This window comes from Tauraco erythrolophus, chromosome 3 (genome assembly GCF_009769465.1).
Source record: "Tauraco erythrolophus isolate bTauEry1 chromosome 3, bTauEry1.pri, whole genome shotgun sequence".
In the NCBI taxonomy this organism is placed as follows: domain Eukaryota; kingdom Metazoa; phylum Chordata; class Aves; order Musophagiformes; family Musophagidae; genus Tauraco; species Tauraco erythrolophus.
In genome coordinates, this window is record NC_141467.1 from 30,184,420 (window position 1) to 30,205,588 (window position 21,169).

The following is a 21,169-nucleotide window of genomic DNA, read 5'->3' on the forward strand; positions in this document are numbered from 1 at the left end:
AGACATGGCTGGAGCACACCAGGGAGAAAAGCATTTTCTATGCCTCTGAGTTGCTTTCTTGCCAGGAGGAAGAAGGTGTTGTAAGACTCTTCTGTATTTCTGTGCCTTGTGCTGACACCTAGGGTATTTCTGTTTAGCCAAAGACTGCCTGCTCGGACTCTGAGTCTAAGATGGTCACACAAATGGAAAGCTGCAGCCTGGAATCTGTAGCTGGACAGCAAGCTCATTACTTGCAAAGCTTCACAATTCCTCATACTATGTTTTTGGTGGTGAAGTGTATGTGTTGCTGATCATGACCATAGTTAGAGGAGACTCTGAAGGAGTTTTCAAGGTAAGAGCTCCTGAATTCAGCACCAGCTTTAATTGATTCCATTGCCAGAAAAATATCTTTCTGCTGTGTTTGCCAAGGTAGGTTTCTTCTGATGCATTTGCCAGGAGATGGTTCCCACTGGGCTTGATAGTCAAACAGTAGTGCAGTTAGCCTAGCTCAAAAAGCTGTCTTCTCAGGGCACTATGTGCCGAGAAAGTATGAGTTCATGGTCCTCATCCTCTTGCCGCTATCTGTTAAATCAAATGCCAGAAAGTTCAGCTTGCAAACCTCCACTTCTGGATCCTCTTGTCCAGTCAGTATGAACTTAGTCTCCACCTCTGACTGGTCCCTCTGAAGTCCTTCCAAATCTCCAAGCTTGGTAAGGGCCTGCTATAGTGTTTGAAAATTATTCTCGTTTGATGCTCTCTCCAGCTTTTCCAGACTGTTAGAAAACAGACTTAAGAAAGATGAAATATGTTTCACATCCCTTAATCTGTTTTCTGTCTTACTTCCTTTATGATCTACAGCAGTATGTTACCTTGGGCTCCCATGATGCAGGGACTTGAATGTTGAGTGTTCATCTCCATGTTCTTGTATATCTTTTGAAGTTAATGTACCTTCAAGCATTTCTTTATACAACAGTTGCACACAGACATTGAGATTAGCATGACTAGATTATGGGTGATTTTCTTCTCCACTGATTTTAAAGATACTTTGAGATACCATACCTGAAGTGTAAACATGAATCATAGAATGATTAGGGTTGGAAGAGACCTTAAAGATCATCTAGTTCCAACCTGCCCTGCCATGGGCAGGGAAACCCTCCACTACACCAGGTTGCCCAAAGCCTCATTCAACCTGGCCTTCAACACTTCCAGGGATGGGGCAGCCACAACTTCTCTGGGCAATCCATTCCAATGCCTCACCGTCCTCAGAGTGAAGAATTTCCTCCTTAAGTCTAATCTAAATCTACTTACTTTCAGTTTAAAGCCATTGCCCCTTATCGTATCACTACACACCCTTGTAAATGTCCTTCTCCAGCTTTCCTGTAGGCCCCCTTTAGGTACTGAAAAGCTGCTATAAGATGACCCCGGAGCCTTCTCTTCTCCAGGCTGAGCAGCCCCAACTCTCTCAGCCTGTCTTCATAGCAGAGGTGTTCCAGCCCTCAGATCATCTTCGTGGCCCTCCTCTGGACCCGCTCCAGCATGTCCGTGTTCTTTTTATGTGGGGTGTCCAGAGCTGAACACATTACTCCAGGTGGGGTCTCACGAGAGCAGAGCAGAGGGGCCCGAATCACCTCCCTCGACCTGCTGGCCACACTTCTTTTGATGCAGCCCAGGATACGGTTGGCTTTCTGGGCTGCCAGCGCACATTGCCGGCTCATGTTGAGCTTCTCATCCACCAGCACCCCCAAGTCCTTCTCCTCAGGGCTGCTCTCAATCCACACAGCTTGGTGCCGTCAGCAAACTTGCTGAGGGTCCACCCAATCCCACTGTCCATGTTGCCAACAAAGATGTTAAACAGCACCGGCCCCAGTGTGGACCCCTGAGGAACACCACTCGTCACTGGCCTCTACTTGGACGTTGAGCTGTTGACTGCAACTCTTTGAGTGCGACCATCCAGCCAATTCCTTATCCACCAAGTGATTATGAACTACATCAAAAGTCTGCAAATACTTTTCTTTTGAGTCTACTCTACTAAAATTAAAGGTCCCTGTAATTGACCACACCAGGGAGGTGCTGCTGGATGAAGCTTCTTGGCAGGTTCTCTTTTTTTCTTTTATTTTTTTTTTCAATAGCCAGTAGTTTTATCTCTCAGTCACTAATCTGCACTCTGGAGTTACCTTACTCCAGCTGTTAAGCACTAAGGAAGACCAAGAAAACTGTGAAATAAACCCCACTATACAGCATACGAAGCTGCTGCTCTCCCAAGAACAGCTCTCCTTTCCTTGGCTTTCTGTTTTTTCTGCTTCTGCCATCTTCTGTGTGTCTTAATATGTACTGCTGGGCTCCCAAACTCGAGGCTGTGGCTGGTTTTGCTTGTGGTAAATCCCAAGCACATCTTTCGCTCTGAATAACATAATGAGGAAGGGATAGCTTGGTAGTTGATAATAGTGGCCCAGGGCAAAAGCCTCAACTTTATTGCTGAGATTTTAAGAGGAAAAGCGATGTTGGAAGTTACTTGATGATTTACAATTTGGGAAGCAGCAGTGGCTTACACTGGCTTAGCTGCTTGTCGAACTACTGTGTAAGCAGTATTCTTGATTGCAGCTTTGTAGGCTTCGACATAGGGTGTATGTTTAAGCAGAAAGCCTGAGCCGGGCTACGGTTTCAGACTGCAACGCGCTGCTGGCTGAGCACACAACACGCGGTGCTGATGCTCAGGGGACACGTACCTTAGCCTGGGTCTCCGGAGGGGCTCTGCAAGCCACTTCCAGGCAATTTGTGACTCACATGAGGGTGAGAAGCTACAGGTTGGAGAAAGACAGAAGCACGGTATAAACCCTGTACACGTCAGGCTGTGAGAGGAGCATGTCTGTAGAACGTCCTCGTGCGTGGCCCCGGCTCTGCGCAGCTCTGCCCCGCTGTAGCTTCATTTTGCGTAGCCCCTCAGGGCAGTTAAAAATCTAATGTTAATCACTTCTTCTCTTGGTCATTCTCAAGTTTCTTTCTCAAAGGAAGCATTAGTCAGTAGTTTTATCTCTCAATTTTGTGTTTATTTTTGAGAGAAGTTTTGTAAAGATTCCTCAAGTAATGTTTAGTCTGTTTGCAAAATCTTATATCAACATGCTTTTGAATTTGCCGTGTCGTGTAGGGAGACATAACACACAGAGAGTTTCTTTAACTGTGAAAAGCAATATGGCTCTTGGCAGCTTTGCCTCCTCTTTTGTCTCTTTCTAAGCTGGAAAGCGGATTTATTTTGTTAAAGCCAAGAGACTTTTAGAGTTACTTAAGGCCTGAGTAGGAGCTGCCGACTGTTGTTCCCTCTCTGTAGCATTCCCATGACTGGTGGAACAGGAACACTTTGGAAAAATGGGTAATTAGTGCTTCCTTATTAAGATTATTAATGATTCTGACTCCTGCTATATTAAAGAAAATCCTGAATATTAACCTTATGACCTGAAGGGATTTCCTCTCATAAGTCATGTGCTAATTTTTTTTTTAGCTCCTAAAAGTATACATTTGTATTTTATATTCTTGCTATAGATAGTAATTTCCCTTTAGCAAATGTAAAAAATTCAACAAAGAGAGGAAAACACAGTCACAAACGAAGAATATTTCAGAGTTAACATGAGTGAAGATCATTTGAAGTTGATAATTGCAATTTTGCTGTAATAAAGTGGCTTAGAGTAAGACAGAAATATTTTCTTCAGTTTTCATGATTAGAGTAATTCAGGTCACATATTCGCTTTTACAATATATAGTCTGTGATGGCGCATTGTCAGAAAACGGCAAGTGTTTGCAAAAAAGAAAAAAAGTGTGAGATATCTTGTGTCTCCCTGAGCTTGTATTTTTAATAATGATTACTAATTCCCTACTGTTAAATGCAGTAGGTCAAGTTAGCTGAATTTTTATTCAGATGAGTTTTGGCCTACAATCAATGTTTTGGCCTTGTATCCTCTGCCCTGTGCATTTTTTTGTTGCCTTCTTTTTCCTTCTTTTTTTTTTTTTCTTTCTTTACTTTTTCCTGTCTTCTTCTAACAAGGTAAGTAACTAATGACCTCTTTGGCCCCGGGTCCTAATGCTGTGATGTGGAGCTGTATTCACAAATCTCCAGACTTAGATGTATTCTTGGTGTGTGTTTTCTTTCTGGAATGAGAGTGTAATAATATAGCTTGTTTAGCTTTTGCTGGTTTTAACAGCAGGCAGAAGAAAGCTTTTCTTAATATTTTTATATTAACAGTCCATTCTTAATAGCCTTGTGTTCTCCACAAGACTAAAAATAGTAGGCAGATTAAGCATCCTTCTGGATTGTATTTGTGGAATTGAACAAATGGTTGATATTACCAGCTGGTAACATATGACATCAGCACTAAAATGTTGGCATATATTAGCTATAACCCCGTTTTGTGAGTGATTCCTCTATTATGCTTTCACTGAGTATTCACATGCTCTTTCCTGTTAAAATCTCCCATCACCTTTGATTCAGTGCCAGAAATTTTTTTGGCCTTTTGCTTGCTTACCCATTTTTAAAATGCAGCCTACGGCAGTAAGACTGAAATATTCCTGAGGCCTGAAAGTACTGTCCCCCTTTAAACAGCATCAAAGCACCAAAGTGACCTGTAGGCTCAGCCCAAGCCTTTACACCGGCTGGTTTGGCCGGTCCCGCTGCCATTTGCAATTCAGGTATGAGTTCAGCGAAAGGCAACGTTTACTTTAAGCGTTATTGCCAGGGGAGTACAGAGACAAAAAAAACGAATTTTGCAGACAAACCAAACATACACAAATCCCTTTTCAAATTGTTGAGAACATTCGAGGAATACCTCTTACTGCTTGCTTTTCTTTCTGGCTGTGTTACAGGTTTGTAAGTGCCGAAAGTAACACCTGTTTCCTCCGGGTTTGGTTTTGCACAAGTAGAAAATTAAGGATAAAGTTTACTAGACACTAAAATCTGCTTATTACAGTTGCAGTTCACGTTAAAACCAGGATTGATGCACCCAAATACCAGTTGAGTTACAGTGTTTTATAGCAACAGTGAGGCTGTGAGTTCCTGATGTTTCATAAGGCAAATGGTCTCAGCGTTTGGTGTGAGCTGTGGTCTTCACCGAGGGGAGATGTGTCCAGTCGAGTGGGCTGGACACTGCAGGGTCTAACCACTAAGCGAGTACTAACTCAGCATTATCAGTGCTGTTTCTTTGCCTGTCCGTTTCTAAATGTAACTAAAACCACAAAACCTGACTATTTGTGCTTTTAAAAGTCAGTGCCACACAAGGAGTCAGCTGGCCATGTTCCTGTCTGTTTGATTATGACCCATTCCAACAGAACCTGCTCGTAGCTTTGACTGTTAGTTTTGACCATTTCATGCAATGAACTGGTGTATGCAATATGACAGTCCAGAACTGACTGTGTTTGAGACAAATGAATTGACTTGGGTATGTGTGGGCGCACTGTACTGTAGCTTGTAACTCAGCTGAAGTATGGACTTGAAACGACCAGTGGGAAATAACAAGTTTGGATTAGTTATTGATTTCATTAATTTTCAAGAGGTGACAAACTAATATGGCACATGGATATTCATTTTCAGTTTCATGGACATTGGCTTTTTTTCTGTCTATATGGCTGTGGATCTTTTCTTTAGATTGTAAGACTGCTCTTCATACATCTGCGAATTTAGCCGAGTGAGCAATGCTGGCCAAACTGTGCTAGATCAAACCTCCAAACAAGGTGTTCTGGCACGGGGAGACGTTTTACTACCAGGGTCAGGTTAGAATCCCGTCTGCAGAACTAAGCTGCACATCTCCCTGTGATTCCCTTGTAATCCCTTGGATAAGAATGTATACTTACTGTGGAGCCCCAAAGAGCTTAGTCAGAGCTGAAGGTTTCCAACCTGCTAGATGCTGTGCAGACCTACAGTCACTCTTTTGGTCTCTCAGCATCACCCCATCCTTCCTCTTAATTTTCCCTCAGATTTGATTAAGTCATAACTTCCTTTGACTCCAAATGGAATTTGCAGACAGGACAGCTGGATGGGATAGGACGGGATAGGATAGAAAGCTAAATACACGGAACAGATATGAGCACAGACTTGATAAGGACCCTCTTTTTGCCATGTCTTCCAGTTTATTTCCAGATGTCTTCATGTGGAGGCACTGTCCAGTTTTCCCCTGCCGAGAGCAATTTCTGATAATGTATCCAAGCGTATTGGCATGGTTTTTCATGCTGCCACAGGGATGGAGCTCTAGCTTTTGAATCTTAGTACAGTGGTGCTACTGTTCCTGCTGAGAGCTTTCTCTTGCAACATGCACTGAAAGGTCAAAAGTTAAAATAAATTTAAAATATGTTCAAGGGAAAATTCACCACACGTACTTGACTGTCAGGGTTTGAGGATTTTTTTTTACCCTTTCCTTAGTGCTGAGGCATATTAGAGATTTTTATGGTTTTGAGTGTAATCCAGCATTGATACTGTAGCTTTGGAGAAGTGCCAGCAGGGAGGCTTACAGAATATCAAGTTTTATACCATCTTATGTAATGTTTATGCGGGTGGGATATGACATATTGAAATTCAATTTATTGAAATTATTGAAATTATATTCCTACTGCCCTGCTGCCAGTGGGGCTGAAATGGCTATGTTTTGCGGTGTTCTTGCTTGCAAAGGCATAGACAGTGAAGATAGGTTTGCATTCATGTGTTTGTCTTCTCCTGCACCTATTTTCACTGATGAACTGGTGCCATTACACTAAATGCCTGATTGTGCAGCCATAGGCATGTAAATACATAAGGGAAAGGGTCTGAGTTCTTAAAAATAATGAAAATTTATTCAGGTTTGCTTTGCTGGTTTGGGAGCTCTCTTTTAAAACAAGGTTTAGCTTCTTTTCAGAAAAGGCAGTATCTATTTCTCTCATTAATCCTTTCATTGCAAAACTCATGTTACAGCAATGCACAGAAACGGCTCTACATGAGTTATGTCTTTTTGATTTTATCAGTCTAATTCAATCAGTGTGAATACATTTTCATCTGTGTAAAGCTACCCTGTACAATACAGATTTTTCCTGTCTAAGAGACAGAAAGACAGACATGTTTACTCTGAGGTCACTCTGTTGCCATGCAAGAGGTTGGTGGTACCAATACCACCATGTTAGGGGAAAGATGTCTAAGAGGAGCCATTCTCCTAGCCAAAGTAGTACTTGCAGTAAAAAAAAAAAAAAGAAAGAAAGAAATTGTGCCAAGACCAAACTGTAAGTGAATATAAATGTAGCTTTTTTTAAGATATATTTGCTACTTGAAGCTGTTTCATCTCAAAGAAGAGAAGTCTTTACTATAGAGGTTGACATTTCTGACAAAAAAAGTCCCACTTTTTTGACTGGACATTTACTTATCTTTAGTTATGCATCTTAACAGCCTCCTGAGCAATTTACATTGCTGATGGGGACACCGAGCCTTCTTCATTACAACCTACCATGGAACATCCAGATTATAGTTATGGTTAGAATACTGCAGAGAAAGTCCCCTTTCAGACTAATTCTTGCTTAGCCATAAAGCAGGTGGTAGTAAATTGTTTTTTTTGTTCACTGTGGACAGAATAGGAATGAATGGGTCTAAATGGCAAAAAAATAAATGCAGGTTAAACAGCAGAGAAGCCTTTCTTGCTGGCAGGAGTAGTTAAGCACTAACTAGATGGGTGTGGTGCGCCCATCATTAAGGATTTTTAAGGCAGGTCAGACACACAGTTTTCAAGAGTAGTTTGAGAAGACTTAATTCTTCCCTGGTCAAGGAGAGGAAAATGGGTGATCTGGTCTCCTTCAGCCCCATTTCCTCTGATTTTTTTATAACAATTTTGATGCCACTTAATGATTATTTTAAGTAGCTGTGTCATCTCTGTGTATTTTACTGATATGTTACTATATGTGATTCATTTTGCACTTGCAGCACATGCAGCAAAGAAATTATGATAACAGAATTTGTTAATATATAAAGGAAAAATATACCCCTACATAAGAGAGCATTCAAATTCTGAAGGGCAGTTCTGACATCTTCTACTTTTGTTTTTCTGTATACTTGATTCTCAGGTGTTTGTGACACATCTGTTTTTAGCATCATTGCATAACATGTTTGGAAAGTGCTGGAAAAATATTTCAGCTTTTTTTTTTCTTCAAAATTTCAAAAATCCTTTACAGGATTCAGCTTTCCAGTTAACAGATTATACAGTAAAAAAAAAATTATTTCTACAATATTGCAGTTGAAATAGACTGAAGAATTCTTACACATACTTTATTTGTGCCTCAGAAATTCAGCAATTTAAGACACCTACCCTATCTGTTGTTCTTAAACTCATCACAGTATCTAAAATCAATTTAGCAAGAAGACACTTAGCCAGTACTTTGAAGCATCCATACATAAATATTGTCATGTCGTTCTGTTGGTTGGGATTATGTTACTTGTTGAATGATTGCTATTCATTTTTTGCCAGTATAATCAATAAAAGTGACACTGAGAAATCTGATCTTCCTTCTCTGCAGGCCAGCTTTGGGTGGTCTCCTTACATCATCTTTTCGGCAGCACCAGGAGTCCTTGGCAGCAGAAAGAGAAAGACGACGTCAGGAGAGAGAAGAAAGGTTGCAAAGGATAGAACGTGAAGAAAGAAACAAATTCAAGTAGGAACCAAATTTTCCCTCCTTCTGTTGCTTTAATGTGTGATGGATTTGTAAATCTTTGAGACATTCAATTGCAAAATAGTTGAACTGATGAATAGTTTGTGTGTCTCTCTAGATACCTTTCTTGATCTAAGTGTCTGAAGAACTGATATATTAAATACATCATGATGAATTTCGGCGTTTAATACACCAGCAATTTTTTTAAAGACAGCTATGTATTTGCCATTTATACTGTCTGGGTATCTGCAGAGGCCAGATTTTATTAGCTAATATACTCCTCAAAGTATAATCTTAATGAGGCATAGGGTTTGAAGATGAAACAGTGAGAGGAAGGTATCAAGAAGAGAGGCAGGGACAACACTGAGACATCTTTTTGCTTTTATGTTCTGCAAAGTAAAAGTGTTCTAATGTCTCAGGATGTGTGGTAGTGTTTTTAAACTACTTTTTCCTACTTTTCTGAACATGTGTCTCTTCCTTCTGGAAACAGCAACAGACAAAAAGTAATTATCAAAATTATTGCTCAAACTGTGGCCAGACAAAGGCCCCAACTGAATATAGGACTCTCCGTTTTCACATACGAGAACATGGGTGCTGTGGGATCCCAGGGTGTGCTGCCTGAAGATAGTAAGAGACAGGTCTTCTCCTCCTGTTAAACCATGCCTGGAAATCCCAGCACAGGCATTAGCAAAGACTGCAGCGGGCTTAGGATAGATAAGTAACCTATACCTGAAGTGGTTTGCCTGCTGTCCGAAAAGTATACACTGAGAAACCAATTTGTTTCCTCATAACCAGGAGTGAAAAGTAAACATATTTTTAGTAGTTAGAAACCCCAATGTAGTAATCTAAAGAGTGGTAGGCTAAATGTTTTGTAGCCTTAGAGTTGGTATTTATGGAAAAGATGGCACTGGGTTTTATGTCAGCTTGTTTATTAGTATGCAGGATTGTTTTCACTGTAGTCATCTCTTTAGCAAGAAGTCGAAGTGGTCTGTGTCATAGTGAATATGAGGAGTAACTCACTAGTGGGTGGGTGGGTGGGTGGGTGGGTGGTTGGTTGGTTGGTTGAAGAAGATATTCTTCTGGCTCCAGAAGATAGCTAGTTTGGAAGAAAATGAGAGGCGAAGGGAAGGCGGAAGAGAGCACCATAATAGGATCTTTGGCAGCCAACAGCTGCCCAAGTTCTCCTGAAACAGAAACAATCAGGTCTCAGTCTTAAAGCCTCTTCTGAAAACTATCCCTCTAAGTGGTATCATCAGGCTGCAGCAAGCTGCCATGGACAGCCAACATGATCTTTCAGAAAGGAAACTCCCAGACCAAAAAAGCCACCAGGACATTTGGCAGCTTGACCTGTCTGAATAATAGATCTGCACATTTCACTAGAGGTTGGCTACAGTAGTTGTTCTGTCACTAAAAGAGCTTCCAGAAAGTCAGAAAAACAAACGTTTTAAAATGTACATCTTCATCCCATTACTCCAGAGTCAGAAGCTGGTTAACTAAATGTCGTGATTGTGCTGCATATTTAAGATGATAATTTTTCAATGCCCAGTGTTTTCGTCTTCTAGATTTGAGTTTCCTGGTCACCCAAAAGTTATCATTTATGTTTGAGTAGAGGGTCTCCCTAGCCACCAAACTTTGCAGACAGACAGCATCCCGCAGTTGATTAAACAGTCTGGCAGGAGGAGGACAAAGCCACAGCAAACAGTCATGGACAGTTTCGTAAGAGTTCTTGGGACTATATTATCCTATCATCAGTCTGGCTAGAAACCCAGTCTCTGAAGATGTATTTTTGATTAAAAATAGTACTTGCAATTCACAGCCTTTAAACTCGTGAGCAGTACTGGATTTACCATCATGACTCATTTGTTATCTCATTCTTTCCAACTCTGCCTCGAGAACATTGCACTAGGTTCTGGCACCATTATTGACAAATTGAGGATAATTTAAAGGAGAGCATCACCAGTTGTGACAAGAGCTGGGTTTTAGGAGAGGCGTTAAAAAGCTTCGTAAGCTATTGCTAGCAAAAGGAATGTTTTACATAATGAACATTTTTCTCAGTAGGATTATGGTACCCCTTGCATATATAGATCAATATGTCCTAAAAAACAAGGGTTATTCTTCAGCTGTAGGGAAGGGTGAAAGTTGTCAGAGGGGAAAGAGTAAGGTTAAAATTTGCTTGCTGAAAAATTCCTTTTTTTTTTTTTAACTTGGAGTTATTCCCATAGCTATTGTAATTCCAAAGAATACTCTGAACATATGATAAAAGTATAACCACTTCAGGGATTCAACGGATGTGGAGGTAGCCTGAAACAGTAATGTGTGTTCCCTGTTCATGGACTTTTGAAGACCACATGCAAGCAGATATTTGATAGCTATTGGTATGGTAGAGGATAAGTAATTTATTTGATAACACAAGATAAAGAGAAAAAATAGTGGTTTATTCATAAATGGAGTTGTTCTGATACTCACAGGTTACGCTGTGGAAGAATCTAACAGATAAGATGAAAGTCTCGTCAATTTTGTCCACCAGATTTAACAAAATATTAAAAATATGTTGTAAGGAACTATGTCTTGCTGTGATTCGAGGCAGGCTGGATGTTCTCTGGGTTCTGCTGTGCTCCGAGTTAAATTTGCATCCGCATTTGTGGATGTGACGGGCCTGCCTGAAATCATAGTACACAGGCACCTGGCAAAGTTGACTTGACAAAAGATAAATATTTGAGTTACTTGAGGAGCCATGGGAGGGACGTCTGACATAGAGGGAGGTTTGTATCTATCTCAGGGTGAAAAATAAAGAAGCGAAAGGTGGTTACTTGTCCAATGATCCTGCATATGCCTTGTAAGAACGAAGAATTGTCCTCATCAGTAATGCCAGTCAGCTGTCTCATTTCCAGCCGTGGCAACTAAAACACACTGAGGAAAGGTATATTGGAAAGAAGGCCGATACGGTCACTGTTTCGGGGCATTCTGGATGGAACCAATGAGAAATGGCTTAATAGCCACTAATGTGCCTGCTCATTGTGGATGAGTCCAGTTCATTGTATCTATTTCAGATACCAGGTTTCAAAATGTGCTTCAAGTTCTCGACTTTGGGAGTTTTTTTATAATTACTTGTAATGACCTTCCGAACTACATATTTGGTGGACACATACCTGTGATGTATGCATAAGTAAATGCACACACACACTTTTCAGCCTTTTTTACAAAAACAAACAAATAATCGTTGTCTACAACACCCTCCATTGTCTCTGATCAACTTGTTTGTACTGCTCTTGGTTTCTCCTACTGTATTTATACTTCTATTACTTACCTTATTCTTCCAGTTTCCTCTGCAATTTACTGCAATTCTCTTTCTAGCCGCGATTATTTAGACAAAAGAGAAGAACTAAGACAAGCAAGAGAAGAAAGGTTTGTATATAAGGCATCCACCCTTCCTTTTGATAGTTTGCGCTTCCTATATTCTTCATTGTGGAGCTGTCACGTATTTACATTTTTAACTTTGCATGCACAGAACACTTTTATTCCAAAAGACTTCTATAAGAAAGAGATTGTTTCATTAAAGAAGAGAATCAAGTCCAGCTGTAAGCACAGCAATAAATGCAGAGCAGTGGGACTGGAATGCAGAAGAATGATTGATGATCTATCTTTTATCTATTTGTATGGGAAATAAGCTTAGTCCATTTGACTCAGAAATTTGCCCAAATTTGGTATGGTTATAAATTGAATAAGCCTGTCTTTCTCACCCAGTGGGTCCCAAGCTTTCTGGAGGGTCAGAAAAGGCAACTGAGGATAAAGGAAATTGGGGTCACAAGCATTGCAAAACTGCAGTCGCAGGCTGATGGAAACAGTTCTGACCCACTCCCAGCGTATTTTTGTCTTTCAAGGCCAAGTCTTTGCGAATCTCTCTGAACATCAGCGAGTAAATTACAAAGCTTAGCAATGTTTATCATTGTTTTAGTTTTGTTTAAACAGTGTATTTAAAGGGACTGAGGGTTTGAAGTTTTTTTCCTTTTTTTAATTCAGTTAAATAGTTTAGAAACTCTGGGCTAGGCTGGGAGCTATGTGCTTATGAAAGCACATTTTTCAAGGAGTACTTGACTAAAGACCTTTGCCCTTCAGTAGCTTCATCTCTACCTCCGCTAGTAATTGCACCCTGGAGGGAGCTCTTGTTTTTACCTGGAAAATAGGCATGTTACTGAACAAATAGTAGATGAAAAATCATCCAGATTTCTTCACTTCTGCTTTTATGGTCCTCTAGAGGTTACTCTCTGGAGATACTTTTGAATTGTCAAGAATTGGAATTACATTATCAAAGTATGAGAGCAGCCATCTCAGAAATCATTGTGTTGCTGCAGTTTGGTTTGGTTTGGTTTGTTTTTTTTCACAAAATCATCATGCAAAAGGCAGTTCATTTCTCCAGACTGAAGTCTGATCTATTGTAGCTGAGGTAGCTAATATTAAAACAAGGTTTTGACATCTCTAAGAGTAAAAAAAGGTGGATAGGCTTTCCTTTGACCTTCCAGCCAAAACAATTACAAATAGTTTAAAGCATTTTCTGAAATGAAAAGCATCTGAGCACATAAGCATCATACACTGATCTTAGTTGAGTAAAACCTTTTGCAGCAAGCGTGCTCGTCAGCAAGATTTGAAACAAATTAGAAGCGAGCTCTCCGGCACTTTCAAGTTGTAAGGGAACATGCCAAGTGAACTGCAGTATTTTTGGGGAAGTGTTCACCAGCAGGGCATCGCTGCTGTGCAATCTGAGACAGTTTCACTGGTCATTAGGAATGTGTCTTTATCCTTAGGGCTCTTTTGAACTGAAATGTTAAACCATCAGTTCTTCCTCATAAAGAGGAAAGACACATGTTTGCTTTGACAGCACATAAATATTGGAGAAAACTTCTGCAAGTCTTACACCCGTAGTCCATTACATTGGCCTTCTGTAACAATTTTTTTTAACAAACACCTTTGCACAAATGAAGTTTCATTTCCTATAGCAAGTGGCATTTGACTTGTTTTAAGACAACGCGTGGACTGTAAGAAAATGCAATAGTCAAGGTGATAAAATCCTAGTTAAAATCTGCATTGTACATTTCCTCCGTATCAGTTTGGAAAAGTAAAAGGAGATAATCTTGAGCACATAGGAAAGACTGTTAAAAACCCTGATTTGTCTAAATTCTGTCAACTCTTTGGAGCATTCTGTGTACATTGCTTTAGCCTGGAGCTCCAGAATGTAAGCACCCACTTTTTCAGTGGCTGTGGAGTGGCCTCGGTGTGAGGGAAGAAGATTCCTACAGTTTCAAGGAGTTTGAGTGCAACTCAGCACCATTCATTTTACGTGTTCTTGCTGTTCAAGGATTTGAGGCCTTTTTTACTTTGCTTGCTTGGTAATTTAAAAATAAACCTCAGAAAGGTGAGCTCCCAAGCCCTCTCTATTGTGATTTACAGCTCAAATGCTCTCCACCCCATCATGTTGTTGATACATAAACATTTTAAGTCGTCCTCAGGGCATTGCTTAGAGACCTAGAGAACTCGCAATGATATTTTCATCTACTTGAAGATGATAAGTGGAATGTCATGTTCCTGAGGTATACCAAATGGATAGCCCACAGACTTTTGGCTCTTTGTCTGCAGAGTCAGCCATAGGCATGATGATTTCTGCAGGTTTCAATGATTTAAAGGAATATGGCAGTACATACAGAGGCAAGGTGTCGATCCTGTAGTGGAGGAACTAGTTGCAGCAGAGGGATGGTAGCTCATCTTTTCCACTCCTTCAGATTTTGATCTTCATGAGACCTTGTGTATTTGATGCTGACATTCATTCATTGTTAAGACATTGGGCAGAAACGAAAAATAACCTAAATAAATGTCATTTATCAAGTGTGAAGTGTTTACAACTAATTCTTGAATGATTTTTATTTCTCAGTTAAATTGTTATATCTGCGTATTAGGCTTCCCATTTGATAACAAGTTATGCTAATGTGCTGCCATGTTGCTGTTCTGGTTTGCTTTTTTCTTTCAGTATAATGAACCGATACGTTTTGAGAAGGCACATCTTGATGATAGTCCTCTGCTATTGCTGATTCACTGTGCAGCGCAGAGCTACAGAAGCTAAAATGTCAAAGCAGCTGAAAAAGAGCTGAGGGCAATAAAACAGTGTAGCTCCCCCTGTTAGAGAAGGGTCCATCCAGATCTTTGTTGCAGTCTGTTGGCAAACTGCAAAACTCTCCGTGGCAGCAGCCAGCTGGGCTCTACCTGTTTGAGCTAAGTGATAGTTTGAATGGCTCTTCATGAGTCTGAAGTCCCATCTGCTCTAGTTGTGAGGAAGCAGAAGGCATAATACGTAAGCAACCAAAGTTAAAAGAAAGTCTGGCTTCATGAACTGTAACAAAACATCATGCTAATGCCAGCGAAAGGCTTTCTCCTCTATTGAAAAGGCAAAAATCATTCTCGAGAATTGGCTTCATGTTAGAACTGTAAACAGTTCCTATTTTATAACCATACAAGTATGTGGCTTGTTATATTTTCATCCAGAGTCTGTAGGGGTTCGTTTTCTTGCAGAATTTATTCAAAGCCTGTGCATACCTCTGGAGGAATAAAAGAAAATGAGTTTGTTCTTCGTTATTGCTGTTTGCAATAAAGCAAATTGCCTCTGAAAACACAAGGACTGCACTTCAGAGACACATTTCTGTGCTCTATATGGATGTTTGCAAATGTGCATGCGTGTGTGGCTACCGTATGTACTGAGCATGTTTGTCACTGCATATGGCTGACTTTTTTACCCTGCCTGCTTTTAATGCACCCTCATACACTAATTCAGGCTGTCAGTGAGGCAGGAGAGGGGAGGAGAGGTGTTCCCTGTTACGGAGTGTTTACAACGGTGGGTTATAGGAGGATGACCACAGTGTTTCAGGGACTTAAGCGGTAGTGTTGATTAACCTGTTTAGCAGTTCACTTGTGGGTAAGACAGTCTAAAGCCCGATCCAGCTGTATTCATGAATTTATTCCTTAGCAAATAATGGTGGATAAAATTAGCAGACATCTGGAAGAGGCACGTATTTCAAAGTTATTTTGGTCGAAATGTATAAAGCACACTATGAAGAATATGATTGGTAGCTGGTCTTAATAAACAGTTAGTGAGTTCTGCCTGCCTAAAATGCAAAACAGATGTATCTTTGTTCTTTTAAAGTGACTTTGATGAATAAACTACATGTGACGTCAGGTCCAAGCTATTGGATGTCTGAGTCCGGCAGAGAAATTTTTTAGAATAAAAAAAAGAAAACTTTCCATTGTAGACTCTGGAGAGAACAAAGTGAATTCCAGTGCATTGCTCTCAGAGCAAATAGAAGCAGGTTCAGAGACTTTAGATAGTCAATCCAAACATTTATTATTGGTATTATTTTCAGGGAGATCTGTTTTTGTCTGCTGCACTGAACCATTTTCCTCTCCTTGCAGCAAGTCTCAGACTTTGACTATTTGCATCAGTATTAAGGGGCTCTGGCTTTGGAGGGGTTTTTTTTCTTCTTTGTTTTTTTTTTTCTTTCCCCTCTCGTTTTAGTTTTGGGAGAGAGAGGGCTGGGAGAAGGAGGAGGGTGAAAAGGAGGACAGACAAATGCTTCCAAAAGGAGAAGGACTATGCAGACACAATACTATGTCTAAAGACTCTTTAACTCTGCTGAGTTTTGCTTTTGTTTTGTCATGAGCAATTTAACATTTTTCAGGGCAATAGTCTTTGCTTTGGTGCACGTTTTTTGGCAGATTGAGCAGGCAGGCAGTTTAGTGCTGTACCCCTCGTGTCAGGAAATCAGCTCATTCTCTGCAGGTGTTTCATCCATAAACAAGCATCAGCCACAGACTTCTTTTTCTTTACGGAAACCCTCTGGAATTTAACTTTCAGATACAAATACTTGGAGAGGTTGGCAGCGGAGGAGTATGAGAAGGAGCTGAAGAGTCGGATCGTGAGCCGAGGCAGAAGTGAGCTGTCCTTGAACCTGAGATCTCCTTCAGCCCCATCCTCACCTGTACCCAAGTGTGTCAGCCCAGCGTCCATAGAGTCCCAGGAAGAGCTGAAGACCCCTTCCACCCCTTGTGGGACCCCTCAGCCCTCAGAAGGTAAGTGAAAAGGAGGTCAGGGGAAAGAGCGGTGATTTTATTACCATTTCTCTCAGGCTAGCAGTGATTTTTGATGCATGAGTGCAAGAATATAACCTCTGAGGTGCCGAAGTAGTAAAGGGTCGTCTTATATTGTTTCATGCTCTCTTCCTAATTTTCTTCTTTTTTTGCATAGATTTGGATGTCTTCTACTCTACTCAAGCAAAGAATACAGTGCTAATTGTTGCTATGATTTATGTTATCATTGTCTGTTGCTATTAGAATGGAATAATTGGAAAATACCGCATGCAGGGGGTCTTAATTTTAGCATCATGTCCCTTGGATATTAGAAGTTACTGAATATGAAACCAACAATATTCCTGCCAACAGATTTTGCTTATGTGGATTCTCTGAACAAAATTCAACAGATGAATGCCAAGATTATAATAACCTTCCAGCAGAGCACAGGCTGCATGGGACAAACAGAAAAGGTCTTGAACTGAAGGCAGGGAGGGTGCATTGGTTATTTTTAACACCAACAAAAACTCTTAAAATTGTAGCACAAGTAGTAAAGGACTTAAAAGAGACCACGGATAATTAGTAAAAAGGAAAGTATAATTAGTGTTTGCACGGTTGATTTGTTGTCATATAATTTATTGGTGTACAGAGCAATATTTTTTGTGTGCCAATTGCATCATGTACCCCTCCTCCAGTCTTCAAAAAAACACCCACCATACAGATTTATATTTGTGCCACTATGATGTTGCATTAACATTGGGAGCTAGAATGCATGTAGAGGGTGAATTATCGCTGTCATTCATTTTTATTTTATTTTATTTCCTGCTATGTGTCGTTGGTGATTAATGCGTTTGTAACTTGCACTGCTTGGTTTTATTGAGTGTTATGGCTGGTAGCATGCTATAAAGCAAGGCAATTTAAGAAAAAAGTTACAAATACTGAATGTTGCATATGTTATCCTCACCGTACTAAGTAGGTGAAGTTTATTTAATTCAGGTTTATATATTTTCCCAATTATTTTCCAAGTTTTCTTGTCTGGCACCTTAAAATTCTCAGTGGACTCATTTCAACTTAAAAAACAAGGATATTATCCTGTAACACTGATATTCAGAAACATCCAGATGCCCATTTTTTTTTTGAGTGCAATATTGCTTTTAGAGCAAATAAGTTGGATTTTTCCATCATTAGGATTTCAGAGCTGGGTAGGGAGCAAGTATCTCTTTTATGATGATTATTTTAACATATTTCTTCTCGAAGCATTCAAAAAAAATTGCAGCATGAAATGAAGCAGCACAGTCCATTTGGAGAATACATTTAGAGCAGGTGTACAGGGCAACTTCAGGCAGCCAGAATATGGCAAAACTATCGACACGTGGGTAGGCAGGACATCTCTACTAAAACTCCTGGCAATATCAGTAAGCATCAGAGGGCAGCACCTGGAAGCCTGGCAAATGGACTACAAGGAGAGAATATATGCATGGGGCAGGGTAAGCCTTCAGCCAAGGGCAGCTGCAGGCAGATGGCCAGGACAGCACCAGAACAGGGGCCTGAAATCTGCATACTTCAGCAGGAGCTGTGCGTGTGGAAGGACTGCTGTTTCAGGCCTACCAAGAGCATTGGAAAGTCATACGAAGTAATGAGCATGTGGGCAGGGCAGGCTCTCTCATCTGGAGGTGGCCAGATTATTGGATATCAGCCAGCATCTGGCAGGCTTATTTATAGATTTTTGTGCCATGGCCTCTAGACTATTGAGTTCCTTTTGCTCCGTAATGAATTAAAATCTCAACTCTTAGTGTACTTAGGAAATGTTCTGAATCACACTTCACAGATAGAGAAACTGAGGCATTAACTTGCTTAAGCCAGTTGTAGGAAAAACTGAAATAGAGCCATGGACAGAACTCGGATTACTTGCACCTCAAACAGTTGCTTTGAACATGGGCATCACCATCTTCTCAGGCAAGGATGAAACTACAGAAGGAAAACACTTCCTCAGTTCTGTGCGTAGGACCCTCCAAAGACTCTGCAAAGAGCAGTGTTAACGACTGTGTGATACTCACCTGCAGAATGCAGAACCTCAAGTCAAATGGGAAGTGTGTTCCTCTACTAACAAAACAATAAGTGATTTTTGGAGTCAAACTTATTTTATGCCGTTTGTGCTGAAGTATCCTTTGGCTATCCAGTATCTATTGGTCTTAAGAAGGAAATGGATTTTGTCTGTGGAACTTTGTCCCACGCTGTGAAGCATCTTAGTATCGTTACCCAATATAAAAATCTGGACTTACTGAGCTGAAGTGTTTTCTCTTATAAAACAATTGGTTTCACTAAAGTAATCAAGTATTGTAAAACTTATTCTTGTAAAACTTGGGGTATGGCATTCAGAGGAAATGCAGGCAGTCCCATAACTGCAAAATGGAACTTAATAATTTTTTTCAGAGCAACTGCTTCATCTTTTGTAATTTAATTGAGAATATTTTATGGAGTGCACACGTGCCGTAAAGGAGGGCAACAATAACCAAGACATCTCTGAAGTCAGTCCGCAAAGGAATTAGAGATGAACCCTTCTATGAGAGAAGCAGCTTTTTCAGCACTCGAGGAAGTAAGCAAGCCAACCCAAGTGTACATTGTGGACAGTAGGAAACCTTATGAACATATTAGTAGCGAGCAAAGTTCAAATACTGCCTAAAGTATGACCAGTGAAAGCACTTCGGCAGATGGAAAAGCACCAGAGCATGAGGGCACAGTGAGGCCGTTGCAGCCCCGGTTGTAGAGCCAAAGGAACCACGGTACAGAAAGTCAGAGAAGAAACTGGGGTGGAGAACAAAGAAAGGTCATTTCTGATGTGATGAAGAAAGAGCCTGTTCCCTACTGGTGATCACTCTGTGCTAGTTTGTACCATCACAAGGAAAGGGAAGAAAAGATTGGAGTAGGCGTGGAGAAAGAGAGTCCCTGATGAATTCACAGCAAGAGGAGTCTTGTGCTGAAGGAACTGAAGGGACGTAAAAACTAAGACTTTGAGCAATGCTCAAACAATTGAACCAAGAGGGCTTGGGTAGGTATAGCCATCTTCAGGCTTACTGTATGCATCCTCAAGAGACACTTAGGGTATGCGTCTCCTAGCTCCAAGTAGAGAGCAGAGGAAATAGATGAAGATGTGGTTGCCTAATCTGTTACCCTAACAGGGGATTGGTTGTGAGCCCAGAGGGGTGTTTGTTCTCCCTGAGGGCTTATAAGACTGAGGGGTTGGGGTCTCATCAGCAAGCACTAAAGATACAACGTTACATCTGCTTCAGAGTTTGTTTGTAGTTGAGTATCCAAAGAAAAGTCATTTCCCTCCATGTCCCTGTGTAGCATTATAAGTTTGTAGCCATGTTTTTCAGAAGGAAGCAGCTTGCTGTCCTCTCTAACCTCTCACTCAAAGGAGGGCTGTCGCCAACATCTGATCACATTGTAGCAGATCAGGGTGCTAGGGCGTTACAAGACCAGGTATTGAAAATGTCAGAAGATGCAGATTACACCATCTCTCAAAACAACAAAGTCGTTTCACATTCCTTGAGGAACCCTGCTACCTGCTTTTAGTGATGAGGTTGCACAGCTTCTTTCGGAGGTTTCATTCTTCTGAGAAGTCTTCATATTGTTTTCCATTAATAGATTTTTAGAGGTTAAGTTCTGGCAGAAAAAGAAGTGAGCATATGACTCAAAAATTAGTTCTTAAAGCCACATTCAGTTTCCCTCTTCCTGATTAATCCAATCACAAGTAAAACTTCCTCTCATTTAAAGGCCTCAACTCACTCATTTGTTTTAATGGGGGGGAGGAGTGGTGAGGAAAGTTAAGCCTTAAGAGAAGTGTGAAAAATAGCATATGCAAGTGAAAAGAGATTATTTCTGCTACTGAATCTGGCAATACCATTTTATGTTTTAAGAACTGTATATGTTTAAGAATTGGGTTTTGAAAAAAAAAAAATCTGTGCTTATAATGACATCACCCTTCTTAATGTCTCAGGAATGTCGTCTTTACGGGTGATGCTTTTTGATATGACCATGCTTGCTTCCCTGAGTCTTTGTGCTCTCCACCAGCAGAAGCCTAAAGACAGGAGGCAGAGCCTGGTCTGTTAGTTAACTCTATTGCCACCTGCAAGATTGCCACTTAGAGTAGTGTTTTGTCTGGTGTGAAAATGGATCCAGTAGCTACAGGACTGCAAGTTCCAGCTCCTTTCAAATAGGCCACCACCAAGCATTCACTGAGAATGTGTTTTTTAAGATCTTTAGAAGTTCTCACCAATGTCAGCACAATGGATTACAAGATGGAACTGCAAGTGACGGACACAACGTCTAGCTTGCTAGCTTTGTTCTCCTGTTAGTGTTTGCTGTCAGATTTCTTTTTTGAACTGCTTTTTAAGGGAAGGGCTACTGGTCTTATCTCACTATAAGTTATTTGGGTTATAGG

At 40.6% G+C, this 21,169-nt stretch overlaps 1 protein-coding gene across 6 annotated transcripts in view; it reads left to right on the forward strand.

Annotated features, from left to right (window-relative positions):
* FHOD3 (formin homology 2 domain containing 3) overlaps positions 1-21,169 on the forward strand; it is a 411,475-nt gene that overhangs the window by 319,379 nt on the left and 70,927 nt on the right. For 5 of the 6 annotated variants that reach the window (XM_086609099.1, XM_086609100.1, XM_086609102.1 and 2 more), the window contains 3 exons: positions 8,488-8,622; positions 11,974-12,024; positions 16,514-16,728. In XM_086609099.1, coding sequence (XP_086465225.1) covers positions 8,488-8,622; positions 11,974-12,024; positions 16,514-16,728 — 401 coding nt within the window. The remainder of the gene's footprint in view (positions 1-8,487; positions 8,623-11,973; positions 12,025-16,513; positions 16,729-21,169) is intronic. The other variant, XM_086609104.1, reaches the window with a different exon arrangement.